General features: G+C 36.5%; 1 protein-coding gene across 3 annotated transcripts in view; it reads left to right on the forward strand.

Annotated features, from left to right (window-relative positions):
• PHACTR3 (phosphatase and actin regulator 3) overlaps positions 1–27,210 on the forward strand; it is a 95,364-nt gene that overhangs the window by 12,959 nt on the left and 55,195 nt on the right. Inside the window, exon 1 of one of the 3 annotated variants that reach the window (XM_090152072.1) lies at positions 13,773–13,926. The exons of the other annotated variants lie outside the window; for them this stretch is intronic. Within the exon in view, the coding sequence (XP_090008198.1) occupies positions 13,896–13,926 (31 nt within the window). The 5' untranslated portion in view covers positions 13,773–13,895. Of the gene's footprint in view, positions 1–13,772; positions 13,927–27,210 lie in introns of those variants that run through there. 3 annotated transcript variants of the gene reach the window in all.

Below are 27,210 nucleotides of genomic sequence, written 5' to 3' on the forward strand. Positions count from 1 at the left end.
TAAACTGTGTTTTTTTTTTCCTGCTCTGCTCTGTGCTAATGATATGATTTTTAGCCTGATAGTGGCTGTTAAAATGAAATTATACAGACTTAGAATTATCTCTTCTAACAGAAGGAGACAAGACAAAACATATCAGAGCCAACAGGAATGCATGCATTTTAGGGATTTTGTTGTTTTACAGATCCTAATATTCTCATAATACAAGAGAGATTACGGAAATATGGCATAGTCTTATTTTGTCTGACATGGTAAAGAAAGAAAGATTTAAAGGATTAGTCTTGATGACTTAGCTGTTCCTTTGCAGTGTATTGTGATATAATAAGAAATAATGCAGTGCATATCCTGAATATAAAAGAGAGCCTCTGGTCAGAATCTCGTTAATGCCAGAAATGATTTAAAGCTAGCTAGCAGTCCCAGTTTTCTGTCCCAGAAATGACAACACAAGATGTGACACCTCTTATTCTAATACTACATAAGAGCATATCATGCATACAATTAAGATATCATTCAAGAAAACCAATTCCTTTATATTCACTTTTCTTCACTGACGACAGTACCAGAAAGCAGGATTAGGTTTTAGGTGGAAGCTTCTACTTTGACAAGAAGTGAAACTGCCTTCTTTCTTTTCCAAGTTCTTTTCTTTTTGAGAGGAATAGGCTAAAGACACAAAGTGGTAGGACTGTTTTTCACTCAAGTAAGCTAAGCACTCAATTTACACATTCATTAGACATAAAGCTTCACTCACTGTGCTCAGAAATCACCGCAATGAAGTCTTTACACACCCACACACATTTATACACAGGCTGTTGCTCAGCTTGCACCTGCAGTGTTGGTGAATGGACGTGTAATTGCATATTTACATTGTTGAAAGAACAGCTAGCTACTCGGCAAGGTTTATATAGCTACAGTAAGTAAAGCTGCTTTTTTTTTTTTGTAATCGTTGACAACTTTTTGGAAGTTGCTTTATGGCATAAATCAAACTGTGCTGTTACACAACTCTGGAAGACATCTCCAATGAGCCTTTAACAGCTTCATTGGGGTTGGCATTTAGTCATGAATGCACTGGGCAGCTGGTCCTGGGCTTCTGTCTCTTACGGAGTCAGAGATATAGGAGCTAACAACTCCTGATAAGCTGAGAGCAAAGGGAAGTACTATAGAGCAGAAGTTCAAAAACAGTCTTAGAGATAAAGGAATTTGTTTAGAAGGGGTCAAAAACTGCTACTAGAAGGTTTTCCTGAATATAATAGCATTTGCTAAAATCTTCAAAATTTGTCATGTTTGTGTTGCTAAGAGCAATACTGCATGTTTTGCTTAGAGCCTTTCAGTCAGATATTACACTAACAGGACACCACAAATCAGAAACCCATTCTCAGAGGGGCTGACATCATAGCACAGGTGGTCCAAACTTTAAAATCGTGACTTTAATTGTGAAATTTTTAATTAGACCTCCTCAAAATCAACTTCCCTCATTTTGCATGTAACGTGTACCTGTGCAAAAAACCCATCTCACTGATAACTTGGATGTTTTGTATCATCCTGAAATAGCACTGAGATTCCTATATAGGTATTCCAACTGTGCAGCAAACCTGATGACTGACCCAGTGCTCCTGCTCTCATCTTGTCATTTGGATAGCTTTCAGGAGGTATGACTTCAAAGCAACGACTTCAAAATAGTGTGTGTGGAGTGGTTTTAAGTAGCTGCTTCATTTCATTATTCTTCTGCTCAGAACTCACTCTGCCTTCTGAGATGTGAAGAAGGCTTCATCTATTCCACTGCCATCTAAGTATATTTGAGGTGGCAAGTGTGTTATTTAGGATCATTTCTCATGACAGATGGGTTATTTACAGCAATTGTTTCCCAAAGATATACATATAATCATTTTTATAAAGTGGCAGCAGCTCTGGAATCACAAATATTACAGTGTATTTGTTTAGTCTTACTCATTATCGTGCAAATCAACAAATTCAAAGTGACGTTTGTATACATATATGTGTGTGTATATATATATATATATAAAACAAAACAGCCAACGTTTGAAATGGCACAAATAACCCATCCTGATGACTAAGCCTCATGGGATGGACAATTTCACTGCTAGTGCATATGGAATTCTTATTCTGTAAACAGCAGAATTTCAGTCCTTTTGGGAATACTGCAGTTACTTCAAGCACACATACAGTTTGCAGTTTGTTAGTCCATTATATACACTTTGTTTACTAAACAACAAGAGATCTGATGAAATGATCAGGGGACAGAAGTAGAATTTTTCAGCTATTCATAATTTTGTGGCTGATCTAACCATCCCCTAGAATTGTAATGCAGAGCAAGTAATTGCACATGTTAATGGCAATTACAATAACTAACAGGCATACTTGAGTGGTTTGCATATGCACTCACGGGATTTCTGTGCATACAAATGATTTGTATATTTCAGCATTTGATTTCACACATTTTCTTCACTGTATGTATAAGAGCTCCCTTCATACATACTTGCCATGCCTATGTAATCTTTCTGCAGTATTTTATACTGAATTGTCAAAACCTTTAAGCGTGCAATCACATAGATCCAACCAAGTTATTGTATTTGTAACTGACTATTTGACTGCTTAAACAGGTTGGGGAATAGGGCTTTTATTTAATCAAAGACTGATTCTTAATGTATCTGATTAGTTTAGTTAGGGTTGTCGTATTTACTTGAGATATAGAAAATTTAGAAAGTGAATGCTGAAAAGTCCTATTATGTGTCATTGTGGTCCTTGAAAAACTACCTGTGGAAGGTCCTACTTCCTACGCAGTCAATAGCATAGCGGTCAGAATTTGACCAGATTGCTTTTTCTCCCTCAAGGTTTTTTTTTTTTTTTTTTTTTTTTTTTAATTATTATTATTATTGTTATTATTATTAACTACTTCAATTTTCCTTTCCTTTGTTTTATTTTGTTGTTGTTGTTTTTAAACATTGGTAAGTCAAACTACTGGACTATTACCCCACATCTCTCTTCTTTACACTCTGTTTTCAGTTTCCAAGCAGTCACTTTGTTTACTCCTTGCCACAAGGGCTTTAAGCATCTCTAATTCTTTGGATTTGAATGGTTAAAAAAGGTTATCCTACAGTGGTTCAAACAGGGAGTACTAGAGTGTGATCACCTTCACAGAGAGGAAGAAGACAAATTCTTCTCATACCCATTTACAGAGGGCTACATTTTAGTTTGAGTGGCACTCAGCTTGTCTGAAAGAACCACAAACTCAGGAGCTGTCATCAGGAATATCTACTTTCAGTTTTGGTTTCTCCACGTTTAAGACGTGTCAGTTCCTTTCCAGAATAAATCAGGTAGTGTCTTCCAAGAGGTCATAGCTGCCATGAATGTTTTATAGGGAGAGGGAATCGTACCAAACATAGTTTTTTTTTTTTTCTTTATGTCTTCACTTTTGGAAAATTCTCATGAGATTAGCCTTGAAATATCCACACAACCTGATTTACCATGAAATTGCAAAAAAGAAATGGCAAAGTATCCCCTAACTTCATAGAACCAATGGGTAATCTGGAAAGTTTCAGTTGTATCATTTGTATGGTCTGGCAGTTTTATAATGCAGATAGACTTTCTTCAGAGAGTAGAATGACTCACTGCAGAAGAGACTGAGCTAATGACAGTTGAAGAGTTCTAATGATGCCTTTTGTGTACAAACAAAGAAAAAATCCATTATATTCTGCTCTCATTTTATTAATTAGACATTCATTACCCAATACACTATCTATTAAGCCTCTTTGCAAAAATTCTCAGTATGCTCCCATTCCTTTTATTGATAATAAATATACTAGTCTTGAATTAAATGTCTGAATTGTTAGAGCAGGTTTAGAGGATAGAAAATGGTCAACTTCTTTATGGTATGACCCAAGACACTGATGACATAATTACAGCATGCTCCTGTGGACAGAGAGCTACATACAGAGTGCATTCCTGAATGGCCCAGTCCAAACTCATACTGGTTATGGGCCAACCTGAGATCCAAATCCAGGAGTATCTCAGTATACATACATATCAGAATGCCCTATGTTGGACTGTGCTGAAGGAAAGCATATCATAAACCATGTTTATTCAAATCACAATTTCTTATTTGAGAGTGTTTTTAAGAAGACAAAATATTGAAATTCCCGCAAACAAGGTACCAAATTGTCATTCAAATGGTTCCATCTATTCTTATTTTGGCTGATTTCTCTTAAAACTTATGGTGGTCTTTCTCATTTAATAGAATTAAGCAACATCTGTACAAAGCAAAGTTTGAATAACCAAGCATATGTTTTGCACATGTGCAAATAAACTTAATTAAGAGTTGCTCTCAAAGAAGGAGCTGACATAAGGAACTGGACTAGAACTGAGCCACGCCATTTGTCTTTGGCTGTTAAACTAATATCAATTTTGAAGAAATAATCTTGCAAGTGCGCATTAATGATAGTGTCAGGAAAACTGTAATTCTATCAAGGAGAATATGCAGATAGTACGTAAGAAGATGCAAATGTATTACTCATCAGAAATTATTTGCTCAGCTATATTGGCTTTCACTGCATCCAACTAAAGCAGTAAGGGATGTACAAAGAAATTAAGGTCACTCTATTATCTTAATTAGTAACTGCTAATTTGTATTGCTTTCTCAGCCAGTCAAAAAAACCTAGTTTTGCCTCAAGTTCCCCAGATGATCCTTCTGCAGACTTTCAGATGGTATTTTATTTAACTGATGCTGGCTTGAAACGTGAACAGGTTTTGCCTTTCTCAATCTAGTTAAAAATGAGAATTAAAGAGAAAGATCTCCTTTTTATATTCACAGTTTGAATTTCATGCATGGCATGAAACAGCACTGAAGCTATTAGACCATTTTTAGCTCTACCTATTATATGAGCTGTTTTAAAGGGGAGAAAAAAATACTCAAATATATGTGAAGATAAAAGCAATACATGAAACACAGCATTTTTGAACGTATGCCAGCATCTGCATCAATGACATTCATGAGCCAACTTCATTGTAAAACAATCACACAGAGCCCAGATTCACAGCCTGAACGATTACAGTAAAAACTGCTGGAGTTAATGTGGGCGCTTATTTAATCTCCATTGTAGTACTGAAAGATGGCAATCATACAGCCAGACATGGTGCTTCATTTTGGCCTTAGTTTTTACCAGTCACAACAGCAATGGGTGGTTTTAAACTCAAATGGGGAAAAGTTGTAAGAAAAAGCCATTTTGATATGTGCATTATTACTGGTACCAAACATACTTGGCTACCTGTGATTACTAGTGGGCTAGGTTTTCAGCTGGAGGAAAGGGCTCTCGTCTGTGGAACCAAGATAGTTAACTCAAGCTGAGGAACTGGCATATTCTCTTTTCTTATCTTTCACTCTCTCCCACATACACCCCCATTATCTTTAAAATCTGCTCTTTCTGGGCAGAGGAGGAGAAGAGAAGCAAGGTAGCTTCTTGTCAGAGTAATTGTCTTTTACACTGTTTGAAGCAAGAAGAGAGTTCTGTGCAAATTCATAGGAAAACAATCTCAATTTGCTGTTGAAGATCCATCATACAAATATGTACATGAAACAAAACTGAATGGGGAATATGAAAACAACTAGCCTGTTGCTTTTATAGAAGGTTATTGATTCTTAGATCACAGTCCTGAGTATCCTGCCCACACCTGAGTTTGCATGAATTGCAGTTCTTGCTGCAGTTTTTGTGGAGATCTGGGATAATAGGAAGTCCTCCTACATCTCATCATTGTTGGTAGCACAAGTTCCTGAGCAGTGGGCAATATCCAAATGAAATGACAGTTATCTAACTGCTTGTTTTCTTCCCATAGAGGCAAATGCTTACCTAATGCATGGGTAAGGGGAAGTCTCTAAGTATTTCAACCAGTTACATGTTTTTTTTCTATTATAGTTATGTTTCTGTTTATTTTAAAGGGATTTGGGGTTGTCTGCTGCTTCACAAGCTTTGGTATATAAGAGGAATGTTGAATTCAGATTTTGGAAACCACTCCAGCACAGACTCCTCTGAAACTCAACAGGAGATGGTCTAAGAAGTAACCACTGCATGTTAGTATTCTCCTGTAAGGACTGCTTGTAATCCAATCTATTGATTTTTTTTTTTATTATGCTTTCATAGACTGTGAATATACAGGTTGTACATATCTTATATATGCTGACTTTTTTAGCAAAAAGTATTTGAGCTTCTTGAAGCAAAAATAATATTTTGATTGGTCTTCTTATCTTTTACAAGCTCTGAATTGACTTAGTGCACTAATGATGTCCTCTTGAAATATTTTCTTTATCTAAGTTGCACTTCTGTGAAACAATAAATTGAAATGTACAGGTACTCTAGTGAAAACAAAATGAATCCATATCTGAGATGTCATCAACTGGGATTATTATTATATACACTGCTATGCAAGTGATAATGTAAAAATATTTTCGCTATGCTCTGCACTGCACAATTTTGGACACAAAGATCTTCAATCTGTAGATGTAGCAGAAAAGTACTAAAACAGATTTATCGGTTAAAAACTACTGCTCACTCTATTTTTCTAATACAAGAACATCTGTGTTTTCATGAACAGAAGTCACATGTTGCTGAAGGCAAAGCTGAAAGGGTTTTTTTAGTTCCCATTGATGAAAAGTTTAACTTCCATCTATTCCTTGTATGTACTCCAGGCCATTCTAATGGTTCTCTCTAGTAAGCTGAAGGCTAGAAGATCAGTTGTCATGGGAACTGGCAACAGATGACTCAAGAAAACAAAATTAAATGTTGGCTTGATGTCAACAGCTAATCTAGTGCCCTGCCAACTGAAATCACACTTAACACGAGCCATGCCTAACAAGCAGTGATTTGAACAGAGTTGCAGCCAAAGATAGAGCTTCTCACCCTTTGAACAGAAGAATATTTAAAAAAATTGAAACTAATGAGGGGACACAACTGGTCTGGGAACAGTGAAAGTTAAAAAAAAAAAAGTTATAATTGTTGTGTTAGAACCTTTAGCAGTTATAAATCAGAGTATCTTTGACAACAAAGTCATGATATCAAATTAATCACTGTTTCAAGATATGCGTTAGCAGTTTCAGAATCCGTAAGATTGATTTGCACTGGGACACAGTCCAAAAATAGTTTCAAATTGTGGTTTTAGCACATTATCTAGAAAATCCAATTATTATGCTGTAAGTTATTTTGCAAAGGAACATGCTTAAACTTATCATTTTTAAGCCTCAAATTTAAATGAATACTTTTTTTTCCTAAATAATCACATCTAGCTGCTTCTGTTTTTTAGCAGTAGACTTTTAGGCCTGAAAAACAACATTAAGGGCTGTAATTTAAACAATATGTAAGAAATTTCTTTTACAGTGTTGGAAAATACAATTTCAGTTCAGAACAATCCTTGAATAATTTGTTCCTCTTAGTAAATGTTAAATTAGCCCATGTGGAATCATAATTAAAAATAAAAGTCTTAAGATATAAGTGTTTTGAGCCTGTTTACATAAATGTAGACTATAAAAATCCATACATTTTCACTTAGGAAAATAAAGTGGATTAATTAAACTTTATTAAAGTCTATGTGGACACGCATGTCCAGAATTAAACTGAGCTCGGTTTAATTTAGCTCTGTTCTTTTCTAAAGTATATTAACATAAATTGAATTAAGACTGCTTTAATTCTGAGAATATTAATGCAAATGTAGTCTTGTTTAATTAAGCTACTTTGAGCACCCAACATTAGATAATTTGGATTAGTTTTTGTAAGCATTGTCATGTACACAAACCATTGGATGCATTTAAAGGACAAATTTTAGGCTGAAATATCTTTGTGTGCAGTACTATATCAGACCAGTTATTTAAGTAAATGTACAGTGATTTACTTTTTCTTTTGGGATTTCCCATATACATTATTGCTGTGCTCTCTCTAGTGATACTTCAAATTCCAGACTCCCTGCTTTTGGAACATTCTCTAACTTTACCACCATAAACAAAATATATTTGCATGTTTCAAGTCCACACTCAAATGAAATGTAAGTCACCTAACCCTCCACAAAAATGAATAAGCAAGCAAGCAAAACCCTGTGTTTGTGAAAGACTACATACATCTGTTTAAGGGAGTGAAAATGTGTACCTGTCTCAGTCTGCATATGAGGGATTATATACAGTCTATTCTCTGTGACATCCTTCTATGGAAGCTGAAGTTGAGGAGCAGACAAGAAGAGCAAAGAGAAGTAGGCTTTTGTTGTAAGAGTGCAATGCTTGGGTTAGTATGTGCATCTGAGACATTGCAGACACACCGTGGACTGCTTCTGAAAAAAGTAATTTGTAGCTGCCCTATCATGAAGCAAAGAGGGAGTTGTGCTAGAATATCATGTCTTCTGAGATTGTGCAATTTATGATCTTTATTCAAGACTGTGCCTAAGGGCACAATTTAGCCCATATTTTGTACTAGGTAATTCAAAGAAAAATAGATGCAAGTGTAGTGCAGAGTTCTGGCTTTTCTTCCGTCACATCTGAATTATGTATTACTTAGAGCAAAGAATGTTACAAACACTATCTCACATTTAGCTATTTGCATTATACTCCACACAAAATGTTCTGTAAAGAACGTAGTTGATAAATGCAATTTAGATTTATGTGTTCTTTTTAAATTTTTTTCTATCTATCTTTTCTTTCTACCTTTTTATTTTCATGAAGTGTTTTACTAAGTTAATATTGGTCTGTGTTTTTTAACAAGATTTTGACTTTTTAATGAATTAAGTCACATTCGTCTATAGGTTGTGTATAATCTGAGCTGACCTTGGTGCTGAATACTGGAGTGGTCTCTGGTATGCTCTAAAAAATCACTGGTACTCCAGTACAAATTGATAGAGATAGATGCATGCTTATGAGGATAGATACAATATCAGTATATCTCAGTCTTGCTAAGATTAATGTAGTGCCTGTCTCAAACTCTTATAGCTATTTTTGTGGGAAGCTGATCAAGAGAGTCACAAAACAATAGTCCATAAATCATTACTGAACAAGAATTCACCAATTCGTAACACTGTGTATGTACATCCATAAAAACAGTAGCCAGTTTTAGTCATCAGAGTAATGAAAATATGCTTTCTATGTCATGGGTCATGCAACATACATTATGATAATAATCATCTGTTTAATGATTTATTCTGTATATGAAGGACAGAAGTCCACGTTTTCAGAACTGACTGCAAACAAAACACATCCTTTCACATAGTGTGCAAATTGCTATATCATTAATTATTCTATTGAAAATCACCAGAATTTCCATGATAGTGAAACACAGATTGTGAAGTAATACTTATACAACGTGGGAAGAAACAGGAAAAAATATCAGACCTGTGGAAAATATTTTTACTATTATATATTCACTGTTGGATAAATTAGGACTTTGGAGTCTTGACTGCTGGGAATAGGGAGCACCTATCTCTTCCTGTCTTCTCAACATGAGGTACCTAATCTTCTCCTCCCTTTTACACTCACAGGGTAAAAAAAAAGAGTAGCTACATTCAACCACATATTCAAGATATAAATATATACAGAAAGCATATGTAATTTCTCAGTCCTACACCATTTCTCTCTTTCCCTTTTGCTGTCATTTCTGGGCTTGGACAAGATTTTACACAATCCAGTTGCATAACAACCTTTCAGCGAACCATTAAATTGCTTACACATGCAACAAATTTTTATGACACGTGATTAAAAAAACCAAGACAACAAACAAACAAAAACCCCAAAAGGCCTTCTTAAGAAAACAAAAGGAAGTTATTGGCACACTTTAAAAGTTAAAATATCCTGATCAAGAGACATGGGGATAGTGGTATATAAATTTTGTGTCTTTTGAAAATACTGCTTAGGATGTTTTGAAAAACCTTTCAGGAATATACTGGAACATCCGGTCTATTTTTTTACTAACTGCAATGTTATTTTCAAATCAGGCAAGGTAAGAATGTTGTCAATTGAAGTATTAAAAAAGTACCCAGAGCATGTCAAGTGTATTGAAATGAAAAAAGCTTTAAAATCAGAATTTCTGATTTAAAGAGTAATGGTTTTAAATCACTGATTGCAAAGAAGGAGGACAGGAGGAATTCCCATCTCAAAATTGAATACAAATAGCATTTATAAGTATTTCAGAAATACTGAATAAATAACAGTTCTAATTTCATTAAAACCTATTTAACAGGGATTCCTCAAATGCAATTTTTTTCCTTAGTGTGTTCCGAAGTGTCTATAGATTCTATCTGAAAAGTTCTAAAATTAGCACTTAGTGTTCTGATATACAGTGAAAGTTTCAATCTTTTTTTTTTTTTTTCCCTAAAAAGCAGGAATCAGAAACAAATCTTGGATTTTCAAGAGGTTACCTAGCAAATTTGTCCCCACCTACTCCTTCCTGAATGGGGAAACAATATCTTAGTGGATATTGGTATGCCAACTTTGTGCTACATCCTGCTGCAGTCATTACCTGGTAAATCTGAAATTTGATGTCTTTGTAATTGAAAGACTTTTAAACAAAGGGTAAAGTTTAACTGCAGAAGATGGAGTGTTGCCTAACATCAGTGAAAGGGCTCACTATTTGGTGTCAGCAAAGAATACCTTGTATTCTAACTATAATCTAGAAGATCTACAATCTGATTATAAATAAATCAGTCTTCAGTCTTCTTAAGCACACTGCTGGCTCATTGTCAACCTGGTGTCCACAAGGACACCTAGGTCAGTCTCAGATTCTTAGAGAGTTATTTTAAAAAGGCACAGATTCACTTTAGAGATTATTTACTCTTGCAGCATAAATTGCTAGAGGTTCTTCACATATGGAGGTGTAAAAATGAGTCTCATGCAAAACGGCAAAGTTAAAGCCTAAGTCTTGCTAAAGTGGAGAAGTTCTAAATCTGAAGTTAAGCCTTCTAAGCTCTTTGGTAGTTTTGCCCATTAAAAAGCCTAACTTTTTTCAGCATGTTGATTCATTTGTTAGCACTGTCCTGCACCAAAAATTTCAACTCACATTGATCTCTGCAGTTTGCCTCAGAAGCCCTCCAGCACCACGCATGTGATCATGACACAACTCCTCCACTGGTTAACAATCATTTCTTGTGACCAAAAGAGTAATGATTCATATACACTTCCAGAACAGAGATGGTCTTAGTTTTAGTTTTCAGCAAAAGATTTAAGAAGCTTTTGCTGGATTTTCAAACTCATGTGCTTAAATTTCAGGTACTTGGATGTGGATGTGGATTTAAACCTCAAAGAAGCAAAGAATGTTTGCACATAAGGCATCTCACTGACAGATGAATCCTATTAGCTTTGCTAAGACTATGTATTACATTTAAACACATGTTCAGGAACTTTGCTGGGTCAGATACTTTAGTTTAACTTAATATTTGTTATTTAAATCTGAAAATTTAGGTCTTTTGTTGTCAGAGCTTTTTCCACACCTTCAGCAAATGAAACAAAATGGTAAAATAGTCTTTAAAAAAAAAATAATAATTAAATTACAAGGCTATTTTCCTTCTTCTTCTGCAAGTTTTCTCTATCCAGCTATCCAGTATTTTGATCACAGCCCTATTTATCCACCCAATTTTATATTCAGGAATCATACAGGAAAGGCTAGTCTTGCCAGCAACAAGGTGAAGAGACTTGGAAGACAACTCAACATCCTTCTTTCCCTTATGATAGAGCACAGAAAAATCATTAGACTTGCAGCACATGTCTGAGAGATTATAACAGGGATTACTTACTGAATAACGATTAGATTAATGGCCAGATACTGATTGATAGTCAGAATAATGCTTACTAGCATATTTCTACTAAATACGGTGGGGAAAAAATGGGATTTTTTTTCATGTTGTCATTGCATTTCCTTCTCCAAGATATTTAATCTTACATTACAGATTTAGCTACATAAAAATAATCAGGAAACACAGACTTATCTACAAGTAGACATCCTCTATTTCTATGCAGGATAGAGAGAGTCAGATACTTCTGAAATATAAAAATTATGCCAAGAAAATTTAAAGAAATCCTTATACAGAACATGTATGCATATTTATTGTATATACATATGCAAAAATGTTGACCTAAGTTATGCATTTGATCATAATCAAAAGATTCGCAGTGATGTTAACAACACTTTGTTCAACTTTTTCCTTAAAATATCTCTTAGACAATAAGGGGCCGTCCATTGATGTCTCTGTTTTACATGTATTCATTTAATTAAAATAAATCAATCTCACATTATCCACACAATTAATGCACTTTTACCAAAACACGTAATTTATGTGAATTGCAATGGATTATTCATTTACTGACTGCTTAAACTATTACAGAAAATAAATGTAGCAGTTGTATTGTAGCAGATGGATAGAAAGACTCCATAAGAGATAAACAAAAGTCAATTTATACTTCATGGACAAAAAGGACTGTTTTATTTGAAATTTCTAAGACAATTTTTGAAAATTAGTTTAGATTTTCTCCCAGGATTTAGGAAATTTACAAGCTGTCTTAAGAGCAATAGGTATACTCAGTGCTCATTGGTGGGCTTGTTTGCCTGAACACTGGAATTACTTGACAGAAAAGCTACTGAAGTAGTTACTGTTCATTTATTTTAGAAGCATTTTCCTTTAGAACTGAAAAATGATTACATTGAAACGTGGGTTTTATGTCCATTAACCCCTTAATATGTAATATAGTAGTGCCTGTTGGTGAGGACAAGATACTTCTGAAAAGTCAACAAAGAGCTGAAGCAGCTGCAGAGTGAGATTTTAGCAGACAACTGTGAATACTGAGTAATTTGAGAATGTGCAAGAGTTCCTATACCTGTGTTTTTGGCCAGACACATTACAAGCACAGACCACCTAAAACAAGAACTGTTTTTCACTTTGGTATTATTTTCTGCGTCATTGGCATAGAATAGTAGAACAGAACAGTCACTGTGGTTTTATGTCTGCATTTGCTTTCATGTAAGAAAGCCACTGTTTTTAAATTTAGATGGTAATAATATGTTCCCAGTGACAAAGTAACATACAAAGCTGTTCTGAGATTCAGCTCGCTTGTAGCTGAGAGCAATGCAGCTGTTCACTGAGAGTCATCTCTTGCTTCTTTTAAATCTAGAGCATCTGTTTTTCCAAAACATTTTAGTGTTAAGTCTCCCTAATGAAAGCATTTAGGACTGCAGGAAGGAAAGACTATTTTCCTGTGTTCTGGAAAGTGTGCTTAAGACCGGGTGGGGAATAATAAGAAATTTAAATATTCTAGGAAAAAATAATAAGGGTAAAGCCCAGAGCAGGCTTTTGGTACTGTAATTTAAGTTGGAATCTTTTCAAAAACTGCTGAAGCAGTTTGCTGACATTGCTGTATGACAAAATTGCTTTGGGAGGAAAGAATCACAGGTTTGGTGTGGGAGCTGGCTGAGGCCGTAACACTCCAGCATGTTTGATTCTGGTGCTAACCGGAGTCTAGAGGTCTCCTCCAGCATTTCCAGTGAAAACCTTCTGCTAACCAACAGTGACTTCCAGCTTCTTCTGTAGAGAAAAACGAAAAACTTCTGCAACAAAGCCAAGTCGGTTTGCGGATTTTAATCTGGTTCTTCATTTAGAAAGCTGAGCCCATTTCTGAGCATTACGTGGGTTTTCACAGTTGCATACAGCATACTATTAATGATCCAGGCGCCTGTCAGTGAAGGCATGATTTTCATGGTTAAAATAGGAAATGTATTCATCTGTTTTACATAATGTAAACAGACCTGGATAGAGCCCCGAAGGACCATCCTTGTATTTCTATGCATCTTGAAAAGAAGAAGTGAAAGAGTTTCGAGGCATAACAGAGGGTGAAAGGGAATAACTGCTTTCTCTCTTGGACTGAGCTGCTGCATTCTATGTGCTCTGAGCAAGCAGCAGCCCTCAGAGGTAAGTAGCAAAAAATAGAAGTGAATAGAAAACTGGATGAATACTTGTTTTCTACTACTGATGTCTTATTTTATTAAACTGATCTATCATATTTACTTGGAATTTTAACTGAGGTGGGTTGCTCTAGAGCTTTGGGCATTTTTTTAGTATTTCTGAGATTATAGATTGAGGACATGCATCTATTTTTTAATATGAAGAAATTATGATTTCTATGAAATTTTCTTGTGATACATTGTCAAGAATACATTATGTCTCTGATTGCTACAAATATAGTAATTCCATCGGTTTTAGCTGACAAAATGAAATTGTTCTTACATACTTTCTTCTCTGAAAAATAATCATACATTTCATAATGATGAATGTATTCCCCCAAGCTAGGAAACATTAATGCTGCTGGCAGATTATCTGCATAACTGTGCATTACATGATGGTGGGGTGCAGAGGGATGGACAGGGAATCTTACTGCAAGTGTCACAAGGCTTTTTAGTTTAGATGTGTGGGATAACTGGTCACTTTCCTCCTGGCACTGATGAGAAAAAGAGTTTCTCTGAAAAATCCATCAGCTTAAGAAGTTTTACTGCTGTGAAACATTTAAATCTGTTCGGGTTATCTAACGATTGTCCAGCGTATCTATGATTGCATTTTGCTTGATATTTTGAAGGTGCAGAATGTTTTTACACTGCCTACCATCAAGACGTTGATGTATGTTCATTTTCAATTCAATCTCAGTTGGAAGTGAATATATATCAGAATCCAAAATTCAGTTGAAGAAATGTATTTTGTAAAACATGAGCTTCAGTAATGTACGAAACAACGTAGTGAAGCATTCAGCAGATCTTTTTTTTATAAATTTGGATGGCATTGCATCTGAAATAAAGTAGTGAAATTAAATTCACGTACTTCAGAACAAAAAAAAAAAAAGAAAAATGAAAAAGTCAATTCCCTTCCTTTCTCACTCTTCCTACACATTATTCATCTGGTATGTGAAAATCTGTTTGTGGCTTCCACATGAAAGCAAAGCATAAGGAAAGCCAAAGATATTTTTGTTAAATAATGACTATTCTTTGAGATTCTTTTAAAGGATGAAAACAAAATGTTGCCCAGATACTGAGAAAGCATCACAGACATAGTTTCAGATAATTACATATTATATACCGGAAATCCACTGTGTTAAAGGCACATTATTAAGATTTTTAAAGGCAAGCACTAAAAGTCTAGGAAATGCCAAAATCATGGTTGCCTATGCAACCATCATTTGCTTCCTTGTGCATATGCATTAAGATGCAGGCTTTAATTGCATGATCACACACGTTTTTCTCCAGCAGTCCATGAATGCAGAAGTCTTAATATATTCAGAAGCTTTTTTTGTAGTGCTTATCACTACGGTACCTGCTCCAAAATAACCTTGAGTATGAATGTATTCCCCCTAAGCTAGGAAACATTAATGCTACTGGCAGATTATCTGCATAACTGTGTATTACATGATGGTGGGGTGCAGCACCTCACACTAGGTGTCCATCTCACATAGCCAAGGAGTGTGCATGAGTATCAGAGAGAGGTTGAAAAGCTGCTGGTTTGGTCTGCCTCACTTGAGATGCATTTACTATGATTTTTTTCAGAACATTACATTAGGCAGCATTTTGTATGCCTAGAGGATAGAGCCTACTAAATTCTGTTGTAGACTCTTACCTACCTGAGCTTTTATACATCAACTTTAGTTTAAAAAGGAGTACTCTATTTAAATAACTTAGTCCTATGTCCCAGGTGCAGTCTGGCAAGAAGAGGGGAGAGAACCCATATACCCAAGGCCATATTTAACATCCTTAATGGTGAGCTCCATCTGCCTCTTCTCACATTTCATTGACCCATTCACAACTCCAGCAGCAAAGCCATATCCAATTCTCAGTGAATGACTATAGACTATCATGTAAGAAACCACATTATGATTATGTAGGCAGCATCATGGATGTATGATTTCTGGTAAAGAACTTCAGAATAAAAAGTAAAACAGCCCCAGAACTGCCACATAACATCAGATCAACATCATTGTTCATCAGCAGCATTTCAGCCAGTAGTTCTACCGCAGAGAATAACAGGGTAACTGAACAGAGCCAGCAGATGGGAGTGAAGATGAAACCTTTATCAAAACCCATTGGCTATTTTGCAATGGAGAGACAGTGATCCAAAATCCTGGATTCCATCTGAGGCTCTGGAAAAGAGTCTGCTCTGAGTTTAAACTTTATTCATTCCTACTCTAAATCTCTCCAACTGACTTTTGTCTCTTGAAATTTTGGCTCCAGGTCTTTCTCATTCCCATTTCTAATCCTACACTTCACCCTTCCCAGGCACATTTTTTCTCTTAAATCTTCTGTCTGGGGCAGAGTTTTATGACATGCTTTGAAGGCAAATCCAGTTGCTCTGCCTTTAGCCATCTGTTCCCATTCCCACGCTATAGTTCATCATCCTGCACTCAAATCCTTGTCCTTCATTTTTGCCCACTGAATGATTTCTAAGGCAATGTTGTGAAGTGTAGCACTGAAATAACACAGATTAAGAATAGTCTCTAAAAAAGAAGTGAAATTACGCACATTTAAGTGTTAATAAGATTTTCAGTAGTTCTCGGGGATAACATCTTATTTAAGTTTGCCCAGATAGAATATTTCCATCTCATGTTTTGTGGCTTTGACCTCAACACTTAACAGGATGTTGTAGAAAGAGGGTGGTGCAAAGCTGTTTGGAAGAGGAAATCTACTAACCTGAGCAAATAAAAATGTCTTCCTTAATGAATAGAAATCATCAGAAATCTGATTAAACACATAAGGTATGAAAATCCCAAAGGCCCATGTGGTGAACTAAATTCGTTTGCTGTTTGATTTGTAGCGGTCAGTTTGCCTTATTGCTTCAGTTTGCTTTTTCTGTTTCTTATCTCTGAAAGCAATGTCTGTGAGAGGTAACTCTGCAGTGGTATAATATTATTTTCCATCCTTTTTTGCACTCACTTTTCAGTGAGGCAGCAGGAAAGAAAGTGAATTGTGCAAATGTTGTAACTGAATTAGGTGAATGACTTACCTGATACAATCAACACTTCCTAGTGTAAGCTGGGAAAATTTGCTCATTGTTTCCAACAACTGAAAACTACAACATGAAATTTTGAAAATAATGGAACTTTCCAAGACACCAGAAATCCTCCTAATATTTCAAATGCTTATGAATGCTTATCATTTGATATATATTTTTTAACTTTTCAAGGAGATAAGCCAAGATCAGTTAAGAACCTATTTCTGAAGAGGCAGATATTCGGTTGGTATAAACCAGTAATAGGACAACTGATTCCATAAGAGCTGTAACAATTGTAACATTTGTTATGAATTTGCCCTGGGAAAGTTATTTTTGAAAACACACAGTTTTCTGTGATAGTCTTGTGGTTGCAGTACCAGAATAAGGACATGATCTGTTCTAAATCCAGCTCTTTAAAACTCTGAAAAATCATTAATTTTATTTCTCAATTTTTCTTTTTTTTTTTCTCCACAGCTTGTATCTTGGAGTTCTCAAAAGGCTCCAAAAAAAAGCTGCCTGCAACTTTTGCAACAATAATTTCTGAATTCTGAGATGAAAGGTGCAAAAAAATAGTTTCTACTTGGCATCTCTGCAGAGTTCATGACTTGAGATAAGCCTGAGCCATATACAATGAGGGGCTGTTTTGCTGATCAGTAGGGATCAGACAATAATCATGTTATGACAGAGATCTAAAACAAGAATGAAGAAGTCGGAGGTAAATAGCAGCACATGCAAATTTAATATCTTAAGATAAAAGCACATCAAATATACCCAAGTGGTTTATTGCAAGAGATGCTAACTAGAAAAAAGTATACTACGCACACGGCCATTTGTATTAAATGGCTCTTCAGGGATTGAGTTAAGGAGGAGTTTCTCCTGTGTTCTCTGGCTTAGAATCATAGAATCATAGAATTGCTTAGGTTGGAAAAGACCTTAAAGATCACTGAATCCAACCACGACCTAACCATACCATCTAACTCTTAACAACCTTCCACTCAATCATGTCCCTGAGCACCACATCCAAACTGTTCTTAAACACAGGGATCGTGACTCAACCACCTCCCTGGGGAGCCTATTCCAGTGCTTAACAACCCTTTCTGTAAAGAAGTTTTTCCTGATATCCAGACTAAACTTACCCTGGTGCAACTTGAGGCCATTTCCCCTTGTCCTGTCACCAGTGAGAAGAGACCAACCCTGCTCTCAATGTAAGCACCTTTCAGATATTGGAAGAGGGCAATAAGTTCTCCCTCACAACTCTCCCAGGCTTGTTCTTGTTTACAGAGTTTGTTAATATTTGCATAACCATCTCAGGAAAAAAATACATCAAGTGAATAGAACAAACTTAAATGTTGCTGTGGAAATGTCAGTTTTGAGTGAAAGGAAACTCTTGAACATGCGAGGAGCTGATATTTTAAGGAAATGTATATTGCAGATGAGTATCAATAACAGAAAATTTCAGCTCTCCTCATGTAGCCCCAGTCAGTGCCTTTTCAGGACAAGACATTGGGGTAGGATATTTTCGACAAAGTAAATGGCTGCTTCCCCAAACAGCTCATCTTGGAACCAGCAAGAAAAGACAGCAGTCTGAATTTTTGTCTTGAGTGGTGCTCAGGATTCATTTCAAAAGAAATGGGGTAAAAAATGTAAATTGTTTGTAATCTGTGGGTAATTATCTGAAAAAAAAAAACACCACAACCCCACATGAACATGCAAATACTATAAAACTTAGGGAATTCTGAGGTGATAGCACTGGATGGGTTGGAAGAATAAAATTTTTACTGATAAGGATGTGCTAAAAAATTATGAGCCACCCTTTAGTAACATCTTCCCTGATATATTCACCATGTTACTTTAGCCTTAGAAATACTGTTGTTCTTTTTTCTTGTAAGTGCTTAGGAAATATATTGCCACATGCAGTGTGTCTTTGAAGTGACAGGTAAGAGACAATTAAGGAACAGGTAAGAGGAGTGTGAAGGAAGAAGAAGGAGTCACAAGGTGGCCCAATCTGGGCAGGGCAGTATGAGTTATTGCTTGGGACTGTCACAGACAGTGACAGTCCAGAATACGCTGGTATGATGATCAACTTTGTTAGAATCTTGGCTTATTAAAAGCCAAAGGAACAACATTAAGCACTGTAGACTGATATTTTAGCAGTGCTCAAAAAAGAAAAAGAAAAAAAGGTAATTCTTTAATAAAGCAACAACTATAAAGCTTAGCAGACTGAAAGCCCAAGGGCATGCTCTGCACTTCAGCTGAAAGCAACACAGCAACACACTGGTAACTGAGAAAGGAGATCTGGGCACCTCGTGCCCCAGCAGCTCCTGGGAGCACCTCTTTGCTCTCACTTGCATTCTCCTGCTCAGTGTTACTCAGCTCACAGGTCCTGAGCAGAGGAATTCCTTCTCTGCTTTCTGTGGTAGAGGTGTACATGATGCTCTTGTGTCAAGGCTCTTTGTAATGTACCTACTCTTATATTTCAGATTTACAGAGAAGCTTTGCCAACAGATGCCTCAGTCCAGCATATACTTACAGCTGTGAAACTCGCCCATAGGCACAATTATGACAATCATACATGCAAGCTGGATAATGGAAAAAAAAATCTAATTAAGCATGAACTTGCTATTATGCTACTATGAACTATATAAGTTCATAAATAGTGTACATATATCTCCCTTGTTGGATGACACAGGATCACTGCTGTAAAATTTTTACAAACCTCTGCAATATTAGGCATCATCAGGCAAATATACAAAAAGAAGATGACAAGAGGAGGAGAGTGAGTACAGATAGTTTTGACAAAGATATAGGAGTAGTCTGTGTACCAGAAAGCTGAACTTAACCTGCACATACTGAACAACTGAAAACGTGACCTCCCATCATTTACATACACTGTGTCACAACTGTGCTGCTTTCAAAGTCATTTCAATTTTAATAGATTATCTGATGTTTAAAAATACAAGTGTGAAGAGAGTTGCTAATATTTTTAGACTAGAAAGCTTCATTTTGGTCATCTCTGCTGCTAGCTACCTCTTAAAATGCTTAATAGCAGCTTTAGTCCTCTTTACTTCTATGAAGTGGGTTTTTTAATTTATTTATGATGATGAGGATCTTTTCTATACCCTTGCCCCCTCTTGTTGCCATTACAGAGAAGAAAGCAGTAATTTTTAAAGAAAGCTTTTTCTTTCTTCCTCTTTTTTTTTTTTTTTTTTTTCCTTCTTTTTTAAATTTAGAACATTCAAAATTAAAAAGATACTGGAAAATGCAGCTCACAGAACTCTGGAGACCTAGTTAAAAAATACCTGTTAATGGAATTAATTTTTCATGCTCCACATACACAAAGGAATATATTTCAGGGAAGAAATAGGCCTGCAATATGAAACCAGTCAATTCCAAAAATAATCTAATGAAATGGTAGAAACTTGACCTGATGAAAATACCAATTTGTTGAAATATCCCATGACATCTTAGCTGTACAACAAATACTCAACTCCAGCTCTTGCTCTGTGATTGAGGGGCAAAATGCCACATGTACCTAATGCAATAGCTACTTGTAATGTTTAATACAGCCAGCCCCCTCTTCACCTTCTGGTTAATCTAATTACATATAACATTGACATCAAGTATTGCCCTAAACCAAATAGAGAATTTGAACATAAACCATGGGTCACTGTCATCCCATCTTCCCTTGGGACTGCCTGTGCCAGCTTTCTCTAGATTTTATGCTCCAAAGTTCTCCCTCTTTACTCCCCCATTCTTCCTTGTTCTTCAGTTCTTTCTTCAGAAAGTTCACCTCCCTCACTAGAAAATATTAAGATTTTCTTAGAAGTCATGTAACTTAAATTAAACCATGGATTCTTGAGCCTTTATGACTCACTTTACCGGCTCTTCTGAATATAACCATGTGGGCCAGAAAATTAATTAATTTCTATTGTCTATTTCAAAAATCTATTAATATGAATGTCTTCAAGAAGAAATAAGCTCTGTCACTTGCAGAAAATGACTTCATCAGACTATGATGTTATTTTTGCAGCATTAAATTTTTCTCTAAAAGTAGATCTCAGTGTATTTCGAGATGATAAAGTTGTGACCAAGCACCATACTATCTTGTTAGTACTTATCTCAGAGCTTTGAAAAATGAAGAAAAATATACTCAACTAACAGAAACTTTAAGAATACAAATGATGTTCATTTTCAGAGAGGAACCCTTGAAAATTCCATGGGCACTTTAGAAGGTCGAAATCTAGAATTTCTTTCTCTTGCCCTTCTCCTACTGGGAAAAAAAAAAGAAAAAAAAAAGAAAAAAAGGCTGGGGAGGGGGTGGAATGTAATTTTCAAGTCACTATTAGAATTCAAACACCTGGCAATGGTAATACAGACCCTTTCGCTCCCTTTGTCAGCAAGCCATAAGTCTTTTATTTTAAGTGCCAAAGAAATAGGACTGGGTCTATTTGTGTGACATGGTGCCCTTCATCGATTGCAAGTGCAATGTTACACCTGCTCTGCCATTGGAAGTCAGCAATAAACAGCTGCAGAAAGTGAAGAAAAACAGCAGGATCTCATATGCCTTTCTATACTGGAGATAACAGCAACTTTTTTCAATTTTTGTCATTCCTTTCAGGGTAAAATGGAAGATAGGTGATAATTGCTTTTTAATACAGCATTTAACAATCATCTGGAAGGAGATGAATGCTATATTCCAGAGAGATTAGCAGTGTGAAACCAAATAATGAATAAAATGAGACAGAAAGTACAGCAACCTGCAAATCCAGAGAATCTTAGAGCTCTGTGGATAACTGATATTTTACTATGCTGGCAGTCCTGATTTCAGAACCTGATTTCAGGTATTTCAGAAATTGCTCTTTATTCTGTAGAATTCATAATAGAAGGCAACAAATCCCTGAAAAAAAATTTAGATTTTAGGGATCATCTGGAAATGAGGGACTAGTATATAAATTCTCCACAGTGCAGCTGTACTCTGGGCTGTGTAGTTGTGGCTTTTCTCTCAGCTGAGAAAGAAGGACCGTTCCCCCTGTGCTGATAGAGCCTTTCTGAGAAAATCCCAGGAAATTTGCATTCCTTATCAGTACCCAAGTGAACATTGCTGAAGCTTCAAAAATAGCATTTGGATGATGCCTGTGAAGTTCTTCGAATGAAATATTGAACAGGGTTCTAAAAATGAATTCTGGTTATTCAAAGTAAACAGTGTGGAAAAAAAATTAGTATTATTGTAGAAGAGAGAGGAACTGTTTACTTTCTGTGTTTCTGCTCATTAAAGGTGGGATTAAATGGAAGGAGACAAGATGAAACAGATCATGTGTCATGTCTTTTCACTGCAGACAGCCAGGCAGCATCACATTGACTTCACCATAAATTCTCCTCTAGCAGCATGTGCTAAGGGATTGATTTTGTTAAATATCATGCTAGAAAGTATTCCTTCACTGTATGTTTGTATGAAGTAATTAGTAGTACCATTCCATCTGTGCCTTAACCCTCATTAGCCTCTGCTCTTATTTTCTACAAAGATTAATCTATTTTGAGAGAAATTATGACAAGAAATTATGCTTGTATAGGTCTCATTCTGCAAATTGTGAGAACTGTGAAGTTGTCCTTCTGTTTGCATTGAATCTAAGGCCACAATGTCAAAGAGAGATGATTGAGTCTGCTAAAAGATGTACATTGGCAGTCCTTGGTTTTGCTTGTGTAACTGAGTGGTTACACGTATATAGTCAAAACCGGCCAAGAATACAGCCATCATATGATTCATACATACTGCTGTGGCAACTATATATCAAGTCAGGTCTGAATATGCACATACTTGACATACAGCTGCACACCACAATCATTAAAAATATTTTTCTGTGACAGGGCAGTCATTCTGCGTGCGCTTCCAGGTCTCTTTGTAAGATCCATTACCCATTTGTGCACCATCAGCTTGCAGTCACTCCAGACATTGTTGGTCTGGCAGCTTCTAAATTTTTTTTGTGTTTATCACAACATGAAATACATCACTAGGCAGCTCAGGAACTTCCTGGGCCTGTCGCTGCAGTTAGAATTTCCTCGGCTGCAGCACTGAGCTGAACAAGCTCAGAGGCAGCGCTGGGCCAATACTCAGAAAAGGTTCTCTTTCAAACACTGGCTTGATGTGAGTCAGGTCATACTATCTGCTGTGTTTTGGCTTTTCTCCTTGTAGAGCCTTGGAACTTACAAAATACGTTATGTAAGATGGCACTGTTGAAGTTACACCACAAGTAGTAAGCATGATACTAACATGTGATACTAAGCTATGTCATATGGTTATGGTTTTTGTTTGTTTGTTCTGTTGTTGGGTTTGTGTGTGTGTGTGTGTGTGTCATTTAATCACCAGAGAGTATCCTGGTTAATTTGTAGAGCAACACACTGAGGACCACTTTCCTGAAGTTTGTATGCTTCAATTGGCTTTGTGTTTGCCAGAAGTTATATTCTGAAGTGCATAGTGGGTGAAAAAGGTTGTTTTTTTCTTTTAAGTAGTCAAAACATAAGTTAAACTTGCCTTTAGGCAGGCACCCTGGAACATTTTCACAAATAAGAAAAGTCTGCAACTTGAAACAGGATTTTGGGTTCTTTCAGCTGGTTTGGCCAATGCTGGCTTGAGAAATGCTCAACTGTCAAAGCTTTTCATTTGTAATGTTGACTAAAAACTATGAAGTACTGCTCTTCTCCCCTTGCCCTTCTGCCAACTGCAGGATTAAAAGAAAAGAGAAAGAAAGAAAGAAAAAAAAAAAAGAAAGCAAAAATAACAGAGGAAAAAAAAATCAAAGTGACAAAATACCAGAAGTGAGAAGAACTGAAGAACCCCTTAATGGGAACTGCAGTTCAATTCTGTTTACAATTGTTTTACTGTGCATTCAGGCACTCAAGCATTATAAATATGAATATTCAGGAAAGCATTGTAATAGATGCCAAAATTTAAGTTTTAATTTAATTTAACAAAGCTTTATCTTTGTGCTACTTGAAACTCATCATACATGCAGCAAGGATGAGTTTGGTGTATTATTGATAATGGGTTAGAACAGCATAGCTGAGTTAGGCAAACTGTGCCCTGGTAAAAGGCTTTATTGAATTTAGGTCTATGATAATGACCATGCTATCTTAAAAATCAAGCTCCAAACACTCTCTTACTCTGACCTAGATGAAATGTAGTTATTTTATAACCAAGCCCATATTCCAAGCAGGTACCCTGATTTTTACAGAATTTTTAGTTATAGCAGTGTTTGTGTAATACAATGCATAACACTGCATTTATACACACACACTGTATAGACACACTACATACACACAGATACAACATAGAATATCTACCATATTTGGAGAGGACTGAGCACATATGCATTCATAGCCTGTAAGCAAAGAGCCCAAAGCCAAAACCAAAGAAAAGCAAACATGAGGGAAGGCTCTGATAATTGAGCTGTTCTGCATTTTCCTGCTGCCTGGCTGGATGCAGCTGCACTGGATAGGATCACACCCTGTGGAAACATCTCCTTGCTGCTCAGGCACCATGTGGTTGCTGCTGAAGGTTGAGTTGACGGTCTGTGGAGACCACAGCCACCATGTGATGTCTGATTTTGCTTCTCACCACCCAGACCTCTGTGCCAGGGTAGCAGGCAGAGACGTTCCATTAGTTTCATGTCACCTCTTGGCACAGACAGGATCTCTCATTGTATGTAATGTTAGCTCCAGATCTGTGCATGACTGTTTTGACCAGTATTACAGGTTTCATGCAGATCAAGCATGGGCAAATGATCATAATTCTGTCAAACCAGGCAGAGCTGTGATATGGTGTGTTGCCAGCCCTGTGCTTTCATGCCAGCTTGCTGCCAACTGTGGGAAGACAGACTATACTTGAAATGGCATAAAATGTGAGTGGCACTGACAAATGCTACCCAACCCAGCAAAGAGCTGGATTGAACAAAATTGACTGATCAATATTTTTTGAACGCATTGGAGATGGTGGAAGGAAATTCTACTACATCTGCACATTTTATTAATGGGACCATGATCGTTTTAATCTGATCCTAAATACCATGAAGCTCAACTTATTGGATATCAGCTCAAGACTTTATAAACCAGAGCTTACTGGTTTGTGCCTATCTTCTAAGAGACTGTCTACTTTCTGGAAGATAAGCTCTTAGGGAACTTGAGCTGTTGCGTACACTTCAACACTATGGAAATCCACAGAAATCCATAGCTCCTTCCTTCCATCCAGTACACCACTATTTGGCAGTGCTCCTTAGCTCTCCATTTTAGAGCTCGTAGCTGAACCAATGTTGTAGTGATGGTATAAGCACCCTGGCTTGTTAGGATTACTCAGAAGTGTCGGTGTCTAGTACAATCCCTCACTGTACATTTTACATATATCTCGTTTCCATTTCCTTATTAAACAAAACAAAGAATGAAATCATAAGAATTTTTATTTTCAGCTTAAGCATTCTGTTCTGGTTTTGGTGGTTTTGCTGTGAATCACATGTTACGGTAACAAACCCATGTGTTTTTGCAAATATGATCTCTCTGAGTGACCGCACCAGGAATGTATGAGGCATTGAGCTCTCATAACTCAGAGTAAATATTCAGAACGGCACCTGGCTGGGATGTCAGCATGGGAACAAAATCTTTGAGCAGCAGAACATATCAAAGGAGCAGAATCTAAAGACTGGGGTGCCTGGAAGCAGGATATGAGCTATTGGATATGAAATGTCCTCTTTAAACTCCTGGGGAAGTATTCTGTTTGCTGGTCTACTGTGACAGGAATTCTTAGACCTATGCCCACATAAAATGTCCTCATAGCTCTTATCGATATCGTACATCTGCAGAGACATCATAAGAACAGATCAACACCTGCTCTGCTAATCATGGGCCATTAAGATCAGGTCAGGCTCACTGGACCGTGGGAAGTTTATGCTGCTTCTTTAGCAGCCATGCCTTGTTCTTTGCATCAACAAAGATCTGTGTTTTTCCAGTGCTGCCAATCCAGTAACTACCAGTTTGCTTCTCTCAGCACTGAGGGACAAGCTGAACAGGCTTCTAGCAAGTATGTGTCCTCTGTGAGCAACTGTGTGTGGAAAGGATGTCTTGGTGATCATCCTGCCTTATTTCCAAACAAAAGTATTTATTGTACAGCCTATATGTGAACCCTACATCTGAAGGCTACACCGATAGCCAGATGTCAGAACCATCATTTGTTGTTCTTTCAAGCTTTTCCCCAGTAGCTTTAAATAGAAGAATACATTTTCCATGGAGAAAGGCTCTTCTATTAATAGCACTTGGAGATCATTTCAGTGCTTGAAAGGAAGAATTAAATGAGGTGTTTTTTTTTAACACTTTTTAAGATAATGTACATTTGTTCATTGTGCAGGCAGGACTGCCCACCTTCAGTTTTAATTACTGGGGGAAAAAAATCTCTCTCTCTCTCTTCCTCTGAGTTCAAAAAACAAAAATAGTGAATGAGACGATGTGACATGCTTAAAATAAGCATCTTCAAACAGTCTGGTCCTTTGTGTCAGTTCTTTCTCATGCTTTGATAATCTCATCTCGGTTGTGGAAACAGACTTACACAGATTGCATAGGAGACTTGCAGACGATTGAAAGGACTTCTGCTTATCCAGTGCTGTGAATTGCTAATAATAGGTAATGTTCTAAAGGGCAGTTTCAACACATTTCCTCACTATAAGGAAGGCATAAAGGAGAAAATCTGATCAGTTACATGCCTGTGTTCTCCATGCTAAGATATCTCCTCATTCATTTAATAAAATGAGAGGAAAACAAGCCTTAGGCTTCCCTTGCCTTTTCCAACAAACTTTGTTATCCTATTATGTAAAACACTAAGAGGATATTCTAAGTGGCAAAGAGCTTTATACAGAGCTTCACTTAAAAGAAAAACATAAAACATGTTTTGTTCTGCAGTCACAGAAGTTTCAGTTATTTATTGTAATGAATGGGCAATGTCAAAGGAACATATGGTATTTTTAGCTCTGCTTCATCACCCAATGTGGTAAACCAATCTGAATAGTTGTAACGTCTAAAAGCTTTCTCTGAGAAGAAAGGTTCTTCCTGCACAGCCTTGATTAAAGTCAGACTGTTATTGTCCATAGGATCAGAAAACTGTACCAGGCAGGAAGAGAAGTCTGCATGCAAGATAAGTAGTCAGATCTATACAAACAGGGAAAAGATAGCAAAAAACCCAGAGCTGTGTGT

Source organism: Phasianus colchicus, chromosome 17, assembly GCF_987193195.1.
Source record: "Phasianus colchicus chromosome 17, bPhaCol1.hap1.1, whole genome shotgun sequence".
Lineage (NCBI taxonomy): Eukaryota > Metazoa > Chordata > Aves > Galliformes > Phasianidae > Phasianus > Phasianus colchicus.